We start from the raw sequence: 20,693 nt of genomic DNA on the forward strand, positions 1-20,693 counted from the left end.
CCGTCCCCTCACACAGACCAAGGGAGCGTCCGGACGATGGCCCTCCATCCTGCTGCTGGGGGCACCACAGTCACGGGCCTTGGCAGGGCACATGACCCTGGTGTGAAACCCCCCACGCCCCACTGCTGCGGAGGCTGGACGGGGGCAGTCCCGGGCCTGGGCATGGGCCACTCCCACAGCATGGCGGCCCTCTGTCAGGGGCTCCACATGAGACCCCCGCCAGGCCGTCCCCTCCCCACCTTGCACTGGTGGCCCCCTTGAAGACAACTGAGCAGATGTGGAAGTGCAAGGACCCTGAGCCGCCATCGCAGGCAGGAAGGCGCTGGGGAGCTGGGACCCAGGCCCCCATGACCTGAGCACGCGCTGAGGGGAGGGGGGTCACCCTGGAAGCCAACCTGACACTCCTTAGGGACAGCCCCACGTGACCTGGGATCAGCTGAGAGGGGGCGTCCCTGAAGTCAGCCCACCTCCAACAGGCCCCTTGACCCCGATTGCCCCTGCCCCCACCCGGCCTGAGCAGGGTCTACACCGGCTGCTCTGTGTCCACGGCCAAGCCCAGACAGGCGCCCTGCTGGGGGACCCCTGGGGGGCACCCTCTGCAGAACAGCTCAGACAGGCAGTGTGATCAGGGCCGGCCTGTGAGGACCAGGGCCCCCCTCACACGTCATTATACGGCCACCGCCAGCTGGCTCAGCCCACGGGCGGCCCCCAGGGCAGGCTGCACATCTGGGGCATCCACTCGCCCACTCCACCGGATGCCCGCCTGCTCCCGGCTCCTTCCACCCGCTGCCAGCTTGTCCTGGACGTGCATCCTCACTGGGAAGTGGAAAAGCCAAGGCCCACGAGGCGCGGGGTGGGCGAGGGCAGCCAGGGCAGGTTCTGTGAGGGGTCCACACTGGCTCGTCCTCCTCCCTGGGCAAGTCCAGCCCCACCGCCCGGAACAAAGTCAGGGCTCTGCCCAGCCCCAGAGCTATCACCCCCAGTGACCGTCAAGGACCATGCGGCCTCACGGTGACTCTGGAGACCACCAGACACCTGCAACTCAGCCCAGCCCCCGTCCTCATGGAACTCCCTCCCCCCACCAGCATGCTGGACAGACGGCCCCTGCCCCCACTGTGCATGGACATGCCTTTGGCGTGTAGCCCCCAAGAGGTGACCCCCAGCCAACGCCACCGGCGACAGTCCCAGGCGGGACAGCCCTTCTGGCCAGCACCCCGCACACAGCTCCTCTGTGCCTCCAGCGCCAGCCCACAGCCCCGTACCTCGGACACGTTGACGCGGCCCTCTAGGAAGGAGCAGTCGGCGGCGCTGTGCGTGCACACGTGGCGGTACTTGCACCAGTGGCAGGGGAAGGAGCCGCTGACGCAGGACAGGCAGCTGCGGGAGACGCGGGCGGTGAGGCGGGGCCCCACCCACCCTGGGGCTGCGCCTCGCTGCCCAGAGCTGCTCACTGCCTGCCGGGGCTCCCCACCCCGCTCCCCCCACAGCCCCGTCAGACCCTCTCAAGGACAGAATCCTCTGAAGCCGGCACCAGGCCACTCAACTATCAACACTGAAAACGTATTTAGTGCAGCTGGGAGGCACATTCTTGTGTAATTTTTTTTTAATATATAGTTTTAGGGCTTCCCTGGTGGCTCAGATGATAAAGAATCTGCCTGCAATGTAGGAGATCCAGGTGTGATCCTTAGGTCGGGAAGATCCCCTGGAGGAAGGCATGGCAACCCACTCCAGTACTTTTGCCTGGAGAATCCCATGGACAGAGAAGCCTGGTGGGCTACAGTCCACGGGGTCACAGAGAGTCGGACACGACGGAGCAACTACTAGAGGCTTCTCTCGATTACCCGTCACCCAGCTGCACAGGGTGTCAGCCGCACCACTTGGGATCTTTGTGTGGCAGCATGCGGCGTCTAGTTCCCCGACCAGGGACCAAGCCCAGGCTCCTGCATTAAGAGCGTGGTGCTAACCACCGAACTACCAGGGGCGTCCTGAGAGGCATGTCTTAAATCCCACCTCTTCCTAATAAACTAAGATTTAAGCGTAGGTGGGACAGCCCCAGTGAAAGTTGGCTCCCTGACTGGAACAAGGCTCGCCGGGTGGGGGCCTGGACAGGCCACGGAGCCCCGCCCTGAACCCTCAGCTGCAACTCCAGGGAGCCCATGGCTCGGCCTCCACACAGCGCCTCGCCCCCTCCCAGCCTCTGGAACACAGCCCCCACCCCAAAGATCCCAGCCTGCCCAGCACGGGGAGGCCGGACCTCGATGGAGGAGCAACACCTAGGCCCCCAGTGGGCGCCCGTGAGCCGCCAGATGGGTGTCAGCCTGTGGGTTAGTCCGCAAAGACACAACTGAAAACCCAGGGCCTTGGCTCAAGGCTGACCCCGCCCAGGCTGGGCACCCTGCCCCACGTGCCCGGACCCAGGGGGACACACAGCCAGGCCCTCAGCGTCTCCCATCCTTCCTCTGAAGCCCCAGGAGAGCACCCATGGCCTGCCAGCCACGCCCCAGTGGCCCCCCAACCCCGGGGACCAGATCCTTCTGCCCCCAGGCGCCAGGTCCTGAGTGCCCACCCCTGGCCGGCCGTCTCCTGCCCAGACAAAGCAGCAGCGACCCTAGTGCCCTGCCTCACTCTGGTGCCCACGGCGCACAGGGGGTGAATCATTGCATCACACCCCCGCTGCCTCCTGAGCGCCGGGCGTCAGGCCTGAGAAGCTGCGAGTGGGGTGGGACACTCACGACTGGTGGACGCTACAGTTGTAGAAGACGAAGTCCACGGACGCGAATTTCTTGCCCGTCTCCTTGGACTTCAAGTAGAGCTTGACCACCCGCTGGTCTCCTGCGCAAGCAGCACAAGCCGGGTCACCAGGGCCCCACGTTGGCCCCGGGAGCCAGCGCAGGGCCTTGCCGAGGACCCTCCCCTCCACCAGGGGCCCAGCGCCCACCCCAGTGGGCGGGGACTGGCTGCAGTCTTTCCCCTGCCACCTTGCACTGACCAAGGCCCCCCGCCTCGACTGGAGGGCCCCGCGGCCTCACCCTGGCCCCGCGTGATGGGCGCCACCTCCCGGGCCGAGGGGGTGCGGCAGTGGATCCGGCCGTCCTCCAGAACGCCCTCAGACTCAGTGAAGTCCTCGAAGGAGCAGTTGATGCCGGCCGAGAGGTCGGGCACGTTCCAGGCCTGCAGCACGAGCTGGGGGGTGGGGCAGGGGACAGGGTGAGCAGCCCAGGGGGACCCCCAGCCCGCCCCGGGCCCCGCCCCACCCAGGGCCCCGCCCACCCAGGGCTCCGCCCCGCCCCACCACGGGCAGCCGCACTCACCGGAACCTGAGATGTAGTCACGGACACGTTGCGAGGCTGCACGCTTAGCTGCACGCACTGCAGCAGGTCAGCGGCGAAGCGCTGGGGCTCCGTGGCCCGCTCGCAGGCGTCCTGGCGGGAGCAGCTGCAGGCGGGGGCGTGGGCTGGGCTCGGGCAGGAGGCCAGAGGGGCTCCAGGCCACCCTGCACCCTGTCCTGGCCCGGGGGTGCTGGGCCTCCGACACTCGGTAGCTCACAGGATGCCCACCGCCCCCAACCGGACCCAGGGGAGTTAGCACTAGGCCAGGGCCTCCAGACTCTCCGCGAGGCTGCCCGGGCCAGACTCACATGCTGTGCAGGACACACCAGCCGCAGTGGGGGTCCCGGGACCCCAGGCACAGCTCACACGACGTGTACTGCACACAGCTCTCCACGGGCACCCGCGTCACCTGGCGGAGGACCCTTGAAGTCAGGCTCGCCCCCAGACACCGGGAGCCCCCGTCTCAGGCCCTCCTTATGCCTCATCCACTCGAGGGTCACCGCAGTCCTGCCCAAGTCAGGCCACGCAGACCTGCCTCTCTGCAGACAGTAGCGGGCCCGGGAGACGGCTCTGTCCGTCCTGGGAGTCACCCGGTCCCTCCTGCCCTGCTGCGCCCCGACATTCCCGAGGGAGCCACAGGCCCCAGTCCTCAGCCGGGAGGTGGGTGGGCCTGCTCACCCCGACCTCGGCCGCTCCCAAGGCGGAGTGACGGCGGGGGCCAGGGCCGGGGGGCAAAGGAGGAGGCAGCTGCCAGGAGGGACAGAGGCCTGGCCTCACCTGCTGCTCCCGCTGCCAGGGGTCAGCAGGCGGGGCAGAGGGCAGCGGCGGGCTCCAGGCAGGCTGGGCAGAAGCAGCACAGCGCGTGGCCTGGAGGAAGCGGCCAGGCCAGAGCCAGGAGCCAGGGACCCCGGACGCTCCCCCTCCAATGCCAGCCCCCAGCCTGGAGGCATTCATCGGGCGTTCATCCCCAGGGGTGCCCAGTCGGTCAGGGAGGAGGTCCGGCGGGCTGGTGAGCCCCCCCAGCTCCTGGGGCGCCCACCTGCTTCTCTGTCATGGCATACAGGTACCGGCGGTCAGGGCTGAGCACCAGGTCACGCAGAATGGGGCTGCCCTCCTGGGCCACCACGCTCTCGTAGGCCAGCGCCGGGCGGCCGCCAGGGTTCGAGAGGTCCACCAGGATCTGTGGGGACGAGACCCACGCTGTGCGTGTGTGTCGGGGGGGTCTTCCTGCCCCAGCCCCTCCCGGAGGAGCCTGGCAGGACCACTGCACCTGGAGCACCTCGTCAGGCGGCGCAGACCACAGCCCAGGCGCGGGGGTCCCCAGGGGCAGACCAGTGCCGCCCGGCAACCGCCCCACCCCCGTCTCCAGGGCCACAGCCCAGGCAGGGGCCGCGGGCCAGGCCGGCGTCCCGGGGAAGGGCTGTTTGTGCAGAGGGGAGGAGACACGTGGATGTCCGGTGCAGATAGAGGGCCCCCCGCCTTGGGCAGGAGACTGAGGGGCTGCTCCAAGAGGGGGGCACCCCGGCTAGAAGGCAGGAGGGGCAGGCATGGCACCGGCGCTGAAAGGTATCCCAAGCCCCGAACAAGCTGGGCGCTAATCAGCCAGCTCTTCCCTGCCGCTCGCAAGGCTGCAAGTATTTTTAGCTGCTTTTACCAAACAAATGTATTTAATTAACAGCGAGAGACCCAAGGGGCTTTCCAGAGAGAGGACCCGTGGGGCAGCGTCCTGCCGGCTAGGTCCAGCCCGCAGGGCTGGCTCCGGGCTGGGGGCTCCTCCCAGGCCGCGTGGGGCCCTCGGCCCACCTCCACCGCGGCCCAGCAGCCCTGCTCCTTGCCCCTCATTCACAGGATGCGGCGGGGCGGGCCTGACTGGCCGGCAGACACCCCCGGCTCAGGCCAGCTCCCACGGGGGCGGGCGTCCCCGGGCGGAGGCTATGGGGCAGGGGGAGGGGAGGGAGGGATGGGGGTGGGGGTGCCGCATTCCTGAGGGCCCGCGGCCCCCCCACATCCGCTCAGCTGCTGCCCCGCCAGGCGGGCGGGCTTAAGTCAAACCAGACCCGGAAGAGGCGAGTCCAGCTGGGCTGTGGGGGGGTTGGGGGGCCGGACTGGGCCTAGAGCTGCCCAAACAGCCTGGGGGAGCCAGGGCGGGGGGCCACAGCAGCCCAGCCTTCATCCCCCAGGCTGGGCCTGGAGGGGACCCCACAGGCAGCCCCAGGCCAAGGAGGCCAGGAGTCCGGCCTGTGCCCCAGCCCAGCCCAGACGTGCCCTGACTGTGCGGACTCTGCCTCAGTGTCCCCCCACCCCCTCAGTGTCCCCCCCGACCCCTCAGCGTCCCCCCTGACCCCCTCAGTGTCCCCCCCGACCTCTCAGCATCCCCCCCTCGACCCCCTCAGCGTCCCCCCCACATACCCTGTGTCCCCTCCACACACCCTCAGCATCCCCCTGTCCCCCACCCCACAGCCACTCAGGGACTAAATGACCCAGCAGATGGCGCCCGGGCGAGCAGGCCCCACAGCAAACCCCCAGAGCCAGCCAACCAGGCTGACAGGCCCAGGCTGGAATGCGGCCAGGCGGTGGGGAACTGCCGGCTGGAGGCAGGGCAGGGCGCCGGGGATGCAAAGGGCCCTTGCAGATGCACCGCCCACCCCCAGACCCCGGGGAGGCCTGCCTGGGCCTGGCCTGACTGACCACACCCGGACCTGGGCAGGGAGCCCTCGGGAGGGTGCTGAACCGGGCCAGTGTTGGGCCCCAGGCTCTCCCTGCAGACGCCCTGACCCTCCCCTCTCAGGGCAGAGAATACCGGCCGGGCTGTGGGTGAGGCCTGGGGGCGCCCACCCTGGGGGATGGGGGAGACACTGCAGGGAAGGCCCGCATGGGGGGTGCACGCTGGAGCGGGGGTGGGGGCGCAGCCAGCCAGGTTCCGGAATGCCACCACCCCCAGGCCCACAGCCACGGGCTGACCGACTCCAACAGGTGGCTGCCAACAGCTGCGGCCGGAGCGTGCCTGTCCAGCTGTCCACCCGCCAGGCGCCGTCCACCACCCACCTGCCGGCACGGGGCAGCCCCTGGCCCTTACACACGCGAGGCTGCCCCGTTTCTGGAGGGCGCAGAGCGCCGGGGGTGCTGGGGAGGCAGGTGCCCCCACACTGCGTGCTGGGCAACCCCCTGGCCAGGCTCAGCAGGGGCCCAGCCCACGGGTGCCAGTCAGGGCTTCTGGCCAGTCCTGGGGCCCGCACGAGCCGCCAGGGCTGATTTTAGGGCTGCCGGGCCCTGGAGCCCACAGAAAGGGAATCCCATGTCCCCCGACCTGCCCGAGAAGCCAGGAGCCGGGACCGCCAGTTGCACCTGGGGCAAAGCAGGGGAGGGGGTGGCCGGCCGCCAGGGGAGCATTCCAGGGAGAAGGGGCGTGCGGGGCAGGCACGGGGCCAGCCAGCTGGCAGGACGGCAGGACACACACACCCCTGCCTCCAGCTGCCACCCGAGGGCCACCCGCTGGGGCAGCAGGCCTGCAGGAGCTCGGGGGAGACGGCCACACAGGCTGGCCCCATCCCAGCGTCCCGGCCGACAGGACCCCGGAGCCCAGGGCACAGCACAGGCAGGTCCTGCACAGGGACCCCGGCCCCGGGGCCCCTCCAGCCAGCTGACCCCACACCCCTCGCCATGAGGCCCTGGCCAGCGGCTGCGGGCAGGCAGCTGACGGCCCGGCCAGGTCAGCTGTCCGTCCAGCCCAGAGCCAACAAAGGGTCCATTCTCCGGGCCAAGGGCGGGCGGGGGCCCTGGGAGGACGTCTGGGCCATGCAGGCTGCTTGCCAAGGCCGGCACGCGCCCTCGCCGCCTGGAGGCAGGGGGCTGCCTGACTTGGCCCTCTCAGGAGGGGAAAGTGCCCTGTCCCGCCCAACCCAAGACAACCCGATTCCTGCTATGAAGCGGGGGCACCCTGGCTGACCCCTCCTGGTCTCCAAGCAGAGGAAGAGGCAGTGGGCCGCGGGGCTGAGACCGCATGGGTGCCCTCCTCCTGTAGACGCTGGAGCCCAGCCTGCTCCCTGTCCCCAGGGGACAGCGGCCCCTGCTCCCCACCTCCCTGCTGGTCAGGCCTGAGGCCCCCGACAGGCCTGCTCCCGGACCTTTCCCACCCCTCACGGGCCACCTTGGCACCCCCTGCTCTGGCTGGGGGCTGCTCCAGGCCCCGTCCCGGTCCGTTCTCAGGAAGGCCAGAAGGAATCTGATACTGAAAAAGCAATTAGCGATTTCCTCTTGGTGGTAATTAGGTAATTAAAACAGGACTTGCAGGAGGCCTGAGGGCTGTACTTGGGCCAGACACACCTGGTGAGGTGGGAGCGGGGGCCCAGGAATCTCATGCTTCCTGTCCTCGATTCTCAACACACAGACCAGCCCACAAGCAGTGGTCCTCCCTGATCCTCGGTCTCCTCGTCTGACTGCAGACGACCCACGCACCGCACTGAGAAGTAACAACTTCACAGCTCCGACGGGGGTGGCGCGTGGAGGGGGGCCCCCCAAGGCTGAGCCCTGCAAGGGAGGAGGGGACAGCTGCCCGCAGAGTCCGCCCTCGGCTGTGGAGGCTGCACAGAGCTGGGATGGGGGCTGCAGAAGTTGCTGGGCCTCCTCTCACAGGCAGGGGCCACGGCCAGGGATGCCAAGGGCAGGCAGCGGTGACCATCTGGCCAGAGGTCCTTGCTGCAAGCCCTGCACCCACCCCCCTTGCAACAGCAGCTGACGCAGTGACCCTACTTTCCAGAACGACTGGGAGCCCCAGACCAGACCTCTGTGGTCTATGCTGCCCACCACAGGGTGCCCAGAGATCTGTCTACCACGCGCAGGACAGGCCCAATCCCTCCCGCACGGCGAGGGCCCCTCTGACCTGTGAGCCCCCTGTTCCCACCCCCGGAACACCTCCCGCACCCCATCCTGCACAGGCCTGGCTATGAGGAGCACGGGCCCCACGGATGCTCACAGACGGTCAGCACAAGGCTGCAAGGCCTGCACTGGGGCCCCGCGGAGGGGCTGCCGGACCACCCTGGAGGCAGGGTCCCCCCACAGCCACCCAGCTTTCAGGGTATCCCAGGTGCAGCATGCTGGGGCGGGGAGCAGGTGCCGCCACCTTTCCCAGAGCAGCTTCTGGAGACGAGGCCCCTGGAGAGGAAGGGGCGTTCCTGTCCCAGCGGCCCACGGTGGGTTCTCCCCGGGGGTGTGGGGCAGGGGCCAGGGCTGCCAGGGGATGCAGCGGTGGCCCCTCCACCCTGAAGGACCCCTGCAGCAGGGCTCGGCTGTGTCCCCGCCTGGCCCTGGCCCCACAGCCCCGGGAGGACAGGTGCCCCCCCCAGGCCCACATCGTGGCTGGGGAGGGTGGGGGGCACCCCTGGCAGGAGTCCAGGGCCGGAGGCCCCCCCACCTGCCTCGGGCACCTGGGCCAACTCGAGGACTCCTGGTGGGTCTGGAGATGAGCAGGAGGGGACGGGGTCGGGGGTGGGGGCAGGTGCAGGCAGGGCGCGGGGAGGGCGGGGACCCAGGGGCACCCCAGCCAGCCCATGGCAGCTCCTGTTGGCAGCTCTTCAGTTAATAGGCTGCAATTTTACACAACGCCGTTTGGAGGTGGCCCGGAGCCAGCCGCGTCCCCAGAGCTCCCGGAGTCGCTGTTTAAAGCCCAGGAAGGACCAGCTGTGGGGAGGACGGGGCGTGTCCATCTCAGCGCAGCAGGCCGGGCAGAGGCGGGGAGGGGCCCCAGGCCCGGGCTCTGGGAATGCGGGGAGACAGGGCAGGGGGCCAGGCCTGCACTGAACCCCAGGCCCGGCCCTCCCAGACCCAGAGGAGGGAACTGGGAGCCTGTGGGGACGGGCACAGCTGGCCAACGGGCCCTGGACCACAGCCACCTCCACCCCCAGGCCCGATCAGGACGACGCGGGAGGGGCCAGGCAGGGGCAGGAATTAGGAATGTGCAGCCAAAGGCCAGGTCAGCGAGAGGCGGGCGGCCGGGAACAGAGCCCCTTGAGGGGGTCGAGGCTGGAGGCCTCAGGTGGGAACTGCAGGTCAAGGAGCCGGCGGGTGCAGGGACAGAGGGCCAGGCCCAGCATGGGGACGAGAAGCCCCTTCCCCCATGCCCAGGCAGCCCCAGCCCCGGCGGGGACGGGGAGGCTGAGAGAGAGGCCCCCCGAAGGTGCACGCTGGTCCACGCAGGGCACGTGGGGGTCATGCCTCCACGACAGACCCCCTGACCAGCCCAACTCGCAGCCCTGGGTGCAGCCAGACCCCACACCCTCAGGAAGGCCGCCATCCGTCCCGCGTGAAACACAAGGCCAGCAGGGCCACAGTGGGCAACTGGCCCCGGAAGGCGGGGAGGGAGTGCAGCCGGGGGCCTCAGCTATCACCTCCTTGCTCCTGACGTGGGACCTGCTTATGGGGTCCTGCCGCTCTGAGAGCCACCTCGGGGCCTCAGGTTCCCTCAGCGGGACGGGGGCAAGGGGTGAGGCCGGGACGCAGCAGAGGGAGGCAGGACTGGACCAACCTGTCCTCCCAGCCTCACGGGGTGGCCTTTGAGCAAAGTCGCTGCCTGGCCAGCTGCCCACCAGCTCACCGGCCACCAGGAGGGGCCCCTCTGCCCCAGATGCTAGCCTTCTGCCAGGCGATGAGCTTGAGGGCCCTGCAGGAATGAGTTCCTGAGGCTTCACCCACAGCCCCACACCAGCTGGGCTCCTGTGGCAGAGGGCAAAGACGGCTCCCCAGGGTGCCCCCACGGGGTCTGTGGGCCCTCTCCGCTGACCCCCCAGCCCAGGACAGCAGGCAGAACCCTGCTGGAGGCCCCCCCAGGTAGGGCCAGGACAGGGGGTCACGGGGTGGGCCTGCCACCCCGCACCGACCCCACAGTGCCACAGGCAGGACCCCGCAGCACCCAGCACGGGGTGCCCTCGGCACAGCCCCCAGGGCCCAAGGCCCACGGCTCCTTCCACGGGTGGAAAAGCCGGCGCTGGGAGAGGGCCTTGCCCAGAGGCCACAGAGCCAGCAGACCGCACGTGGTAGGGACCAGGGACCTGCCCGCCCCCTAGGCCTGGGTACCAGGGCTGAGCAAGCAGAGTCAGGGCCCAGCCCCCACCCGGAGCCCCGGGCCAAGCTGGGTCAGCAGGCAGCCTCCGCCAGCTGTTATTTCATCCACCAGCCCCACCCCTGCACTGACCCTCAGGGCTCCAGGCACCCCCACCCTCCGGCCCCCAGGAGCTACGCCCACGGCAGCCAGCCCTCCCCGGGCGGGTCCCTACCCACCCAGCCAGCCAATGCTGACGCCGGGGCTGCTGCCACCCCAGGATGCCCACCCCCGCCTGGCCCTCGCCCCCACCCCCGCCCTGCGCACCCCCAGGCTGGGCCCGTGGAGGGGCCAGGGAGCTGCCCCCTCGATAGGGCACCCCAACAGGCTCACTGTAGCCAGGGGCGGGCGGGCAGCCAGCCTCACCCTGCCCTTGGCCCTGTGTCTCTGGGCAGAGTGCTGCCTCGGCGACACCCGATCCCAGGGGGGGCGGGGGTGGAGGGGGCCGCCCGGCTGGCCCTGCCCCCGCCCCCACGGTCTTCTGGAGGTCACCTCCGTGGGTGGGCAGGCCTGTAGGCCAACAGGCCCTGTCAGCCTTAAGCTGCCATAGGCCTGACCCGCCCCCAGGCCCCCACGCCCAGCCCGGACCTCGACACGTGCTGAACACAGGAGCGCCCAGGGAGCGCGAGGAGACAACGGTCCCGGGGACTGGGGCCCCCTCTGCACCAGGACACGTGGAACAGGCGCTGGCGCCCCGGCAATGACCCTGTGCTGACCTTGCGGATGCGGCCGCTGCGCGTGCCCACGAACACCACTGTGCGGCCCCGGTAGTCATAGGCGGCCACGGCGGTCAGGCCGTCGTCTTTGTCCACGAATAGGGGCGTCCCCTCGATGGTGACCGTGCCGCCCAGGGGCTGGTTGAAGTCCTGCCCGCAGAAGTCGTCGTCAATCTGCAGGGGCTGGAGAAGGAGGCGGGGGGTGAGGCCCAGGCCGTCCCGCGGGGAGACGCTGCGGCCGTGCGGGGCTGGGGGTAGCCGGCACAGCTGCGGTTGGTCGTGGGGAGACGGAGGCCCTGGGAGCTGCTTAAGTAGCAGGAGCCCGGGGTGAAGGGCACCTCTCACGCCCACCAGGCCCAGGCCCCGCCCCCCACCACGGGGGCACAGGGAGCCGTGAGGGGCACACAGGTGCGTGCCAGGGGCACGTGGGGAGCTGGGGTGGTTCACTCAGGACAGGATGCGGGGTGACACCTAATAGGCAGCGGGAGGGGCCGGCTGCGAGGAGGCGTCTGCAGGGGAAGGAAGCAATCGATGGTGCAGGTTCCGGAGCCAGGCGGGGAGGGCGGGCGAGGGGACGGGTCAGGCAGCTCCAGGCCGGCTGAGGTTTGTGGGGGGTGGGGGCGGGGCGGGTCCAGGATGCTGGCTGGGGGCCGAGGTGGGAGGGACCAGGGCAGATGGGAGGAGCGGTGGGGGCCGTGCCCAAGAAGGGGGTGCACGTGGAGCACACAGGGGCCGCAGCGAGGCACCCGCCAGCAGTCTCCCGCCGCACTGAGGAGGCCCGACGCTCCCCGGCCAGAGACGGGCGGGCTTTCCCGGGGCCACCAGGAGCCCCGGGCAGCAGAGGCGCTGGAGGCCCTCCGAACAAGCCCTTACCCCCTACGAGTCTGGGGTCTCCTGTGGAAGACCGTCCTTTCTGGGGGAGGGCAACAGACACTCCTCAAAAAGCAGCTGGCCCCGTCAGGGCCTAGAGACAGGACATACAGTGCAGGCCAATGGGCACTGAGCGGCCCCCAGCTTCTTGCCCTCCCAGGTGAGGCGCACAGCCAGGCACCAGGGCAGCAGAGAGCAGAGCCTCCAGACGGCACCCTGAGAGGGGATGTGCCTGCTGCCCGCCTGACCCTGGTCTGGCCCCAGCTCGCCCTTTACTGGCCACGTACCCTGGACATCACCTCACTTCTCAGTGACCTCATCTGTGAAAAGAGACAAGGCCCGGCCAGCCAGAGCCCAGAACAGTGCTAGGCACGAGGGCGGGGGCTCTGTCCACGGCCGCAAGGGCACACGGACACGGGCACATCACCTGTTTTCTCAAGGGATGGGCCGGCCGCAGCACCGACCCGGGAGACGGCCGTGCTTCGTGCTCCGGGCCAGCGGGGCGGGGTGCTCACCGAGTTGATGCAGCCCAGCTCCTTGTTGAGCAGCCAGGGCAGCGAGAGCTTGCCCTCACCACGATAGCAGGACTGGATGCGCGCCTTGATCTTCTCCTTGATGGCCCTGAGCGTGAAGAGGCAGAGCACCGACTCCCGCGGCGGCTTTACGCGGTTCTTCTGGCCCTGGGCGAACACGGTGAACAGCACGTCCTCGTCCTCGGCCAGGCCCAGCTGGCGGGCCAGGGCCCGGCCCGGCCGGCTCAGGTAGGCGTCCTGCACCAGGCGGTACTCCACGCCCGCCTGCTCGCAGCCGATGGGGAACTCCACGTAGGAGTAGAACTTGGGGTCGTCCACGCACAGCCGCACGATCTTAGACGTGAAGAAGTGCTCACCAGCAGCGTCGGGCGAGGTCAGCTGTGTGTCCAGCTGCAGCGTGAGGTAGTACACAAAGTGCTCGCTGCGGAAGCTGTACACGTAGTAGATGTCGAAGGCCGGGAACTTGGACAGCGTGTCCGAGGGGATCTTGAGCTGCGAGGACACAAACTCGTCCTGGTACACGAAGCCAAACATCTCCGCGTCCTCCTCGTTGGCCATGAGCCGGCGGCTGGACAGCGTGGGGAAGTACTCGGACTTGCCGTCGATGGGCGTGCCCACAAAGAGCTTGGCCTGCGCCTGGCCGGGCGGCCCAGCGATCAGCACGCCGGCCATGCTGCCCGCCTCGCGCACGCCCGACAGGTAGTGCTCCTTGCGGTGGTGCGGCTCGCCCAGCTTGAAGAGGTCGTCCAGGCGCAGGAACTGGCAGATGCCTTGGGAGGCGCTGCCGCAGGCCAGCAGGCGGTTGGCGGGCTGGTCGAGCAGCAGCAGCTTGTTGACGTTGTCGGTGCTGCCCAGGCCGTGCGGGCAGGACTGCACGCTGGGCGGGGGGTAGCATTTCTCGTTATCCTCCACCGGGCCCGTCACGTGCGCCCGCAGCAGCGTCAGGTTCCCCGACAGCTTGTAGATGCGGTTCACAGCGCCCACGTACACCTCGCCTGTCTGCTCGTGGACCACCAGGTGGGTCAGTGCCCAGTCGCTGGCAGTGAAGGTGCGGAAAGGGGGCTGCGGACCCCCGCCCGCCTGGGGTGCACCCCCCAGGAGGAGCAGCAGCAGGATCAGCAGCAGCAGCAGCGGAGCCCGCGGGCTCAGACGTGGCAGCAGCATGACGGGCCGGGGCCTCGGGCCAAGGCGCTCAGGTCCTGCGGGGCCACGCATCATAGGAGCCTCAGCCCTGCAGGGACGAGGGATAGGGCGTGTCACCTGTGCCATCACCGAGCTCCAGTGCCCATCCTCCGCTGGGATGTCCCACTCGTGGGGCGCGGCCTGACCCTCCGGGAGTCGCCAGAGGGGCAAGGGAGAGCCCTTCCCCGCCTGGAGCCCCGGGAGCAGCTATACTGAGCCCCACACCCCAACAGGCAGCGCGGGCCATGCGAACTCCACCGGTGCCCGGTCCGTGGCCGGGCGGAGAAGATATAGGGACCCAGGACCAGGAGGTGGGTGACAGACCTGGGCTTGCCCACGCCCCCCAGGGAGCAAGGCTCCTGGCTCCAAGCTCCCATGGTGGTGACCACCTCTCTGCCCAAGCGCCTTGTGGGCTGGACAGTGCTGCTCACAGGTAGTAGAGAACACTCGTGTGGTCCCTGCAGAAGGCGAGGCTCCTCGCAGCCACGTCCCGCACCTGGCCCCGCCCCCAGCCCTGCTCTCAGAGACCCCGCCCCATCCCCGCCCACCTACCCCCGCCCCGCCCCCACACTGCTCTCAGAGACCACGCCCCCGAACCTCGCCCCGCCCCCAGCCCTGCTCACTAAGAGCCCGGCTCCGTCCCCGGCCCCGCCCCCTTCTCTGAGACGGTTCCCCCAGCAGCGGGGTGGCACGCACCTCCCATCCCCAGCCAATGCCCCGGCCCTGCCTCCTCGCAAACAATCTCATCTCCCCACAGCCCGGCAGCTGGCAGCCACACTCCAGGTTACGTGTAGCTTCTGGGGCCCGCAGCCACGTGGTTGACCGGGTCGCCGGCCAGGGTCTCCCCGTCTGTGCAGTGCTGACCACGAGGCTCCTCTCCCGGGTGACAGCGAGCAGGCCAGGGTGCCTAGTCAGGGTCCCGCCTCAGCTGTCCCCGGACCTGCGGGCTGAGGGCAGCAGCCACGAGCTCTCCAGCTGTCTGTCACCTCTGTAGTCTGAGGCCCGAGCTGTCCCCAGACACTGTCCCCACCAGCACGAGAGCTGCCTAAGCCCCAGAGGCCAGCCCAGGACCCGCCCATGTGAGTGAGTGACTGGGCCCTGCTGCCCACCCCAGCCTCACTCCCCACACCCTCTTCCCTTCGGGGATGCTGAGCCTCGAGAACTGAGGGGTGGGGGTGCTGGTCAGCACTCCACGGGTGACGGGTGGGGGCCTGAGGGGGGATGCTGAGCCCCCAGAAAGGGGGGGAGCTCTGGCCAGCGTCCCACAGGAAGGGCACCAGGCACTGTTGCCGCAGGACCCTGCCCACAGGCTGTGAGCTACCCCCTCACTCCCTGCCCAAACATCCCCAACAACTATGGCCGCCAGGGACCTCCCAGGCGGCAGGGAGAGGATTCCTCAGCCCCTGCCTCCAGCTCAGGAGCCCAGGGCAGAGCAGAACTGGAGAACAGGCTCCTCGGGACTCGGCAGGGCCTGGGCTGAGTGCTTACGAACTCCAAAGAAAACATGAATCACTCACGGTGTATCAGTTCAAAGCAGGCCTGCAATTACCCGGGGCTGGGCTCTCCCCTCCTCCGGGTAATTATACACGTCCTAATGCAATTACGGGCCCTACTTTTTATATTAAACAGGAGGGACCCAGCTGAAGAAGCGCCATCCAAACGCCAGCCTGGCTGGGGGCCTGCTGCCCCTCCCCCAGCAGGGCTGCCCAGAGGACCAGTCAGGGGTACGGGGCTGCAGCCAGCAAAAGGGGGCGTCGAGACCACCCCCTCACAGGGGCCACTAAAGACAGCTGGGGACTCCCCCTACCCGCGAGGAACGGGGCCGTGGCTCAGATAGACCCAAGGTCACCCAGCTAGCTGTGCACACTCCTACGGAGACCTGGACTCCCACGGGCCTCTGCTCTGCCCAGGAAAAAATGCATTCATTCCAGAGCGGCTGCTGGGGAGGGCCATGCCGGCCGGGGGGAGGGGAGCCCTGACAGATGCGAGCTCTGGGCCCGCGCTGGGGTCTGGGGAGGCCCTTCCACCTGCTGGTCAAGGACCAGGCCCGACGCTGGCGGGGGAGGGGCACCCCGGGCGCAGAGCAGCAGGAGCAAAGGCCGGGGTGGAACCTGCTGGACCGCGCAGAGGGCAGAGAGGGTGCCCGCAGCACCAATCAGAGCCAGGCCGGGAGGGAGAAGCTGCCTGGGGCACAGGGCTGGGTGTGCCGACGGGAGGTGAGCAGGGCAGGGAGCGGCCCGGCGGCCTCCACGCCCGCACAGGACCGGCTCAGCCATCCGCCAGGGCGTGGAGAGCGCGCCGCCCGCTTCTCTGCCGGCCCGCGGCCACCGCCGCTCCGCGCCCTGAGAAACAAAGGCCCTCAGAGGCTTCTTCCCAGAGGGACGGCCCCAATCTCCCCCACCCCACTGGCCAACTCCCCAGCCACATTTGGACCCTGGCGGAACTCGGACAGCTTGAGGCATGGGGGACGTAGAAGACACGGCGTCCTACCCAGGGGTGCCTTGTCGGTCAGAGCCGGAGCCAAGAGCTGCCCCGTCACCCCACCTCCCCCACACAGGCTCCCGGAGGTGGTCCCAAGCCGCCTGCTCCCCTCCAGGCCTGTCTGAGGGGGCCGGGGGCCGGGATCCGGGGCACTCGAGTCCTGCTCCTCAGGAAAAGTGCCTGCTCCCGGGCTCCCCCGAGTTATCCTCTCCTCCCGACCCCATTTCACATGCGGAGATGTTCCTTGGCGTGAGGAGGGGCTTATAACACACCAACCACGGCAGAGCCGGCAAAGGGCAGTCGGCTTGGTTCCCAGCTCTCATCCGTCCCCTACCCCCAAGCACACAACCTCAGCCACACCGGGGCTGGCCAGGCCTCTGCAGCGGCGTCTCCTCTACCTGAAATGCCCACTTGGGGACTCCCGGGCCCCCTCCCAGGCCGACTTGCTGCCGGGCCTGAAAGAAATCACTGGCTTCCCAGTTCGCCCCTGGCGCAGCACCTGGTCTCCCCTGCACACCCCAAATCAGCAGGGCGCCAGGGGACCTGCCTGGGCGAGCTCCCCAGGGCCCGAGGAGCGAGGCTCAGCCCACCCCGCGCAGACCCTGAGAACCGGCCTTGGCTCGGAAAGAGGTGGGGCAGCGCGGAGAGGCGCACCACCGGATTCCAGGCTCCGGGGCTGAAGGCTCGGTCCACGTCCCCCAACACACACCCCTCTTTCTTTCAAGGGGCGTGGCCCCAGCACCCCACAGATTAACCAGGGGCAGCTCCAGGCCCTAGACGGCCGCCGGAGCTCCTCTCGCCCCCTTCCTGGGCTGTCCCTGTGGTCTCGGAACGGGCGTGGGTCCGCGGAGTCGCAATCCCCTCCCCGAGGCCGCCCGATCGCGCCCCGCGGCAGCCAGCCCCGTCGCCCACCAGGCCCAGGGCCGCGCAGGAGCCCTCGGAGCGGCCACGGGAAGCGACTGACCCTGGAGAGGCCCCGCGCGGGGCGGCGAGGAGGCCGGGCGCGCGGCTGGCGCACCGCCCCTCCCAGCCCGCGCGGGCCTGCGGGCCTGGGCGGACCGGCGCCCACTCCGACCCCGCGGGCCTGCCGGCGCCGGACGTCCAGCGCGCTCCGGTGACCTGGGCCGGCCGAAGGGCCCTCCCGGCAGCGCTGCAGCGAACTTTCTCCACGCCTGGCTGTGAGGAGGCGGCGCGGCCCGCGAGCTCGGCGGCCAGGGTCCCATCCCGGCCGGGCGGGGACGCGCGGGCTCAACGCCGGCGCCGCGGCCGCGCCCGGACACGCGTGAACCCAGCGGGAGCCGCAGGGACACGCGAGGGCGCGGACACGCGCGCCGCAGCCCCCCCACCCCCGTATGCCCCCTCCCCGCCGCTCGGCCGCAGCCCCGAGGAGGCCGGCCCGGAGCCGCCCGGAGCCTGGACCCCCGCTGGACCATCGCCGGACCCCCGCCCGCCCCGCCGCGGGGAAAGTTGAGCCCCTACTCACAGGCTGCCCCGGGGCGCGCCCGCCGCCGGCCATCGCAGCTCGCCGCCCGCGCCGCCGCCCGCCCCTGCCCCGCCGCGGGGCCGCTGAAGCCGCGCAGGCCGCCCAGGCCGAGGCCGCCGCGCCCGGGCTCCGCTGCGTGGCCGCCGCCGCTGCCCAGCATGAATGGGGCGCCAGGCGCGCGGATGCGGACCGGCCTCGCTCTCGCCGCCCGCGGAGCGCCGCGCGCATGCGCCGCCCTGGGGGCCGGGCCGGGGCGGGGCCTGCGCGGGGGCGGGGCCGGCGGCGGCCTCCAGGGGGCGCTCGATCCCCGCCGCCGGCCTATGCCCACCGCACGCTGCAAAGGGCAACGCAGCCGCCGGCAGCCGCTGCCCCGGAACCGGACCCAGATGCGGCCGCGATCCGGAACGGCGGTCTCGGCCCGGGATCCTCATAGGGCTGCCGGGCGCGCGGTCCGGGAGGAGGCGGCGGGCTGGGTGCGGGGACTTGAGCGAGGCGCTGGGGGCGGCGAGTGGGGTCCGGGAGGCACACCGGGCGGGGTCCCCGGGCAGGGGGCCGCAGGAGGCGGGGGGCGACCGGACGTAGGAGCTGGCTGGGGCAGGTCCAGGGCGCGCCGAGCGGGGGTCACGGGGCTAGGCTGGGGGCGCACGAGGCGGGGGTCGGGACGTAGGAGCTGGCTGGGGAAGGTCCGGGGCGCGCCGGGCGGGGGTCGCCAATCCGAGCTCACGAGTCGGCAGGGCAGGGGCGGTCGCCGTGGCCGCGCCCCCGCAGCAGTGCGCGCGACCCGGGGCCGTCCGAAGGTGGGTCCGAGCGCGGGCACCTGGTCAGGGCTAGGCGAGGCGGCAGGAGCCGTGGGGACGGCTGAAGGGCCCGGGGCCGGAGTGCGGGGGGAGACCAGCTGGGGCGGAGCCGCGGCCGCCGGATGGCCGCGAGCCAGGCGGTCACCCGCAGGAGAGGGACCCCGCAGGCTCGGGCGACCTCTGACCCTCCCCACCTCCAGGGGCTGAGTCCTGGATTCCGAGCTGCTGTTCTCCATCTCCTGTGGGTCTAGCACGAGATGTTGCCCGCCGAGCGACATCTGGGGACGTGGGGACGCGGTCTGCGTGGTGGGGGCCCAACCCAGTGGCCGGAGTCACCGGAAGGTGTGCGGATCCCAGCGTGGCTGGTTGCGCGCAGCAGGCCCACCCGTTCTCAGAGCCTGCCCTGGGACCACACCCCTCCCGCTCAGCCTCCGGAATGTCCCTGGCTGCCCCCAGCCCCACTCCCTGCTCCCAACTCCTGTCACCTGCGGGCCCCTCCCCGAAGAACTCCTGACATGATACTCAGCATCACGCAGGGCCATCCTTCCAGGCGGTGGGTAAGGCACTCCAGACAGCAGAGCTGGTCGTCTTTATGACCCTTGGCCACCAGAGGAGTTCTTCAGCCTGTCAAAAATAAAGGAAAATAGGGGTCAATCTGACTACCTTCATGTTGGTTATTTTTGTTCACTAAAAGTTACCAGAGGAAATACCAAGGTAAGCCAGGCCTTAGGACAAGATATTTACAACACCTGTACACTTGACAACAGCTGCGTAGCCAGGATTTAGGAGGGATCCCCAAGAATCAACAAGGCCACAATCCATCAGGGACCCAGAAAAGAAACCCCAACACGCACAGCGTTGGAGCAAAAATGGCAAATAATTGTTGCTCCCAAGAGCCCCGCACAGGGTCTCTGCCCCCGGGAGGCCAGTCCGGTGCAGATGGAGAGGGGAGCAGAGAAGGGGACCTTGTGGGCTGGAGGCTGCAGCCCAGGCAGCCCCCCACCACCGCCCCGTCCCCTCACACGGAGGGAAATGAGTCAGCGGGCACTGGGCTCTTCCTCCTTGGGTTTCCTGTGTGGGTTTCGCTTCTGTTGCCATTTGAGAGGGCAGGCAGTGTGTGGGGCTGCGGGAAACAATTGCAAGAGCCAGAATCAAATCCACTGGAGATGGCGGGGGGGCGCTTCCAAATGCGCACGTTCCTTCGCAACCGCTTCTGTGTCTCTACCTCAGAGCTTTGTGCAGAAGGAACTCTGGGGGCCTCTCCGCAAGGGTCGGAGGAGGGAGGGACCCTCCTGGGCAGATCCTCCAGGGGCTCACTTCACACCCTCCCACCCCACTCCCACGGTGTGTGCACACGCTCACACAGAGCTACTGAGTGTGCAGCGCCATGAAGGGTGAGCGCTGGCCGCCACTGGGCACGCAGGGTGGCTGCAGTCACCATTGCCTCTGGGAAGCCTACTCTGGTCACTGGGTGGGGAGAGGATGGGGGTCTGCCAGGGGGCAGCGTCAAGGAGATGCAGATGGAGGGGTGCACAGCGAGCCATGTCCCAGAGCAGAAGCAGGGCTCACCCAGGTGCAGGCCCTGAGGGAGGCCCCCCGCCCCACCCTCCCTCCCCAGCAGGCCCCGTGGTCGAGCGGACAGGTCTCACCTGACCTGAGCTCCCAGGGGGTCAGGGAAGCTGCAGGGGGCAGGGCACATCCTCCCCCCGACCCCCATCCCTGGGCTCTGCTGCCCGAGGTCACGCCCACGGTGGCCTCTGTGCCTGATGGCCTTGGCAGCTCCGGGTGCTCCTTGCCCAACAGGTCTGGGAGGAGTCCCAGGATGGACCCTCATGAGCGGGCTGGATCATAGGCCCCCAAGGACCAGTCACTGCAGCCAGGAGTAGAGCCTCTCAGGGCCATACTGGCGCAGGGAGCTCTCCGAGTGAGGGCAGCTTCGGGGAGGGAGTCCCCAGAGAAAGCCCAGGTGCAGGCATTCAACAAGCTGCTGGAAGCGGCAGACAGGGCCCCAGCCGGCCGCCGGCCTCCCCCGCCCGGGTCCACTGGGCCTGCGCCCCTGCTGTGCCCTTGGCCGGGGGCCCCGACTACTGCCAACCTCTCAAGGCCCAAAGTGCCCTCTGCCTCCAGGAAGCCTTCCTGACTGCAGTTTCCTTGGGCTTCCTGGCCCACTCTTGGCCAGTGGTGGTGAGCCTGGGCTCAGAATCGCTGT

The 20,693-nt window shown here is 69.5% G+C and overlaps 1 protein-coding gene across 3 annotated transcripts in view; it reads right to left on the bottom strand.

Annotated features, from left to right (window-relative positions):
• PLXNA1 (plexin A1) overlaps nucleotides 1–17,899 on the bottom strand; it is a 62,088-nt gene extending 44,189 nt beyond the window's left edge. For 2 of the 3 annotated variants that reach the window (XM_070360231.1, XM_070360232.1), the window contains exons 1-9: nucleotides 17,688–17,899; nucleotides 12,524–13,772; nucleotides 11,139–11,321; nucleotides 4,369–4,509; nucleotides 3,638–3,738; nucleotides 3,312–3,435; nucleotides 3,030–3,183; nucleotides 2,733–2,832; nucleotides 1,263–1,377 (exon numbers count right to left, since the gene is read on the bottom strand). In XM_070360231.1, the coding sequence (XP_070216332.1) occupies nucleotides 1,263–1,377; nucleotides 2,733–2,832; nucleotides 3,030–3,183; nucleotides 3,312–3,435; nucleotides 3,638–3,738; nucleotides 4,369–4,509; nucleotides 11,139–11,321; nucleotides 12,524–13,759 (2,154 nt within the window). In that variant the 5' untranslated portion in view covers nucleotides 13,760–13,772; nucleotides 17,688–17,899. The remainder of the gene's footprint in view (nucleotides 1–1,262; nucleotides 1,378–2,732; nucleotides 2,833–3,029; nucleotides 3,184–3,311; nucleotides 3,436–3,637; nucleotides 3,739–4,368; nucleotides 4,510–11,138; nucleotides 11,322–12,523; nucleotides 13,773–17,687) is intronic. The other variant, XM_070360233.1, reaches the window with a different exon arrangement.
• Nucleotides 17,900–20,693: the final 2,794 nt, after the last annotated feature.

The sequence above is a fragment of the Bos mutus genome, chromosome 22 (genome assembly GCF_027580195.1).
Source record: "Bos mutus isolate GX-2022 chromosome 22, NWIPB_WYAK_1.1, whole genome shotgun sequence".
Lineage (NCBI taxonomy): Eukaryota > Metazoa > Chordata > Mammalia > Artiodactyla > Bovidae > Bos > Bos mutus.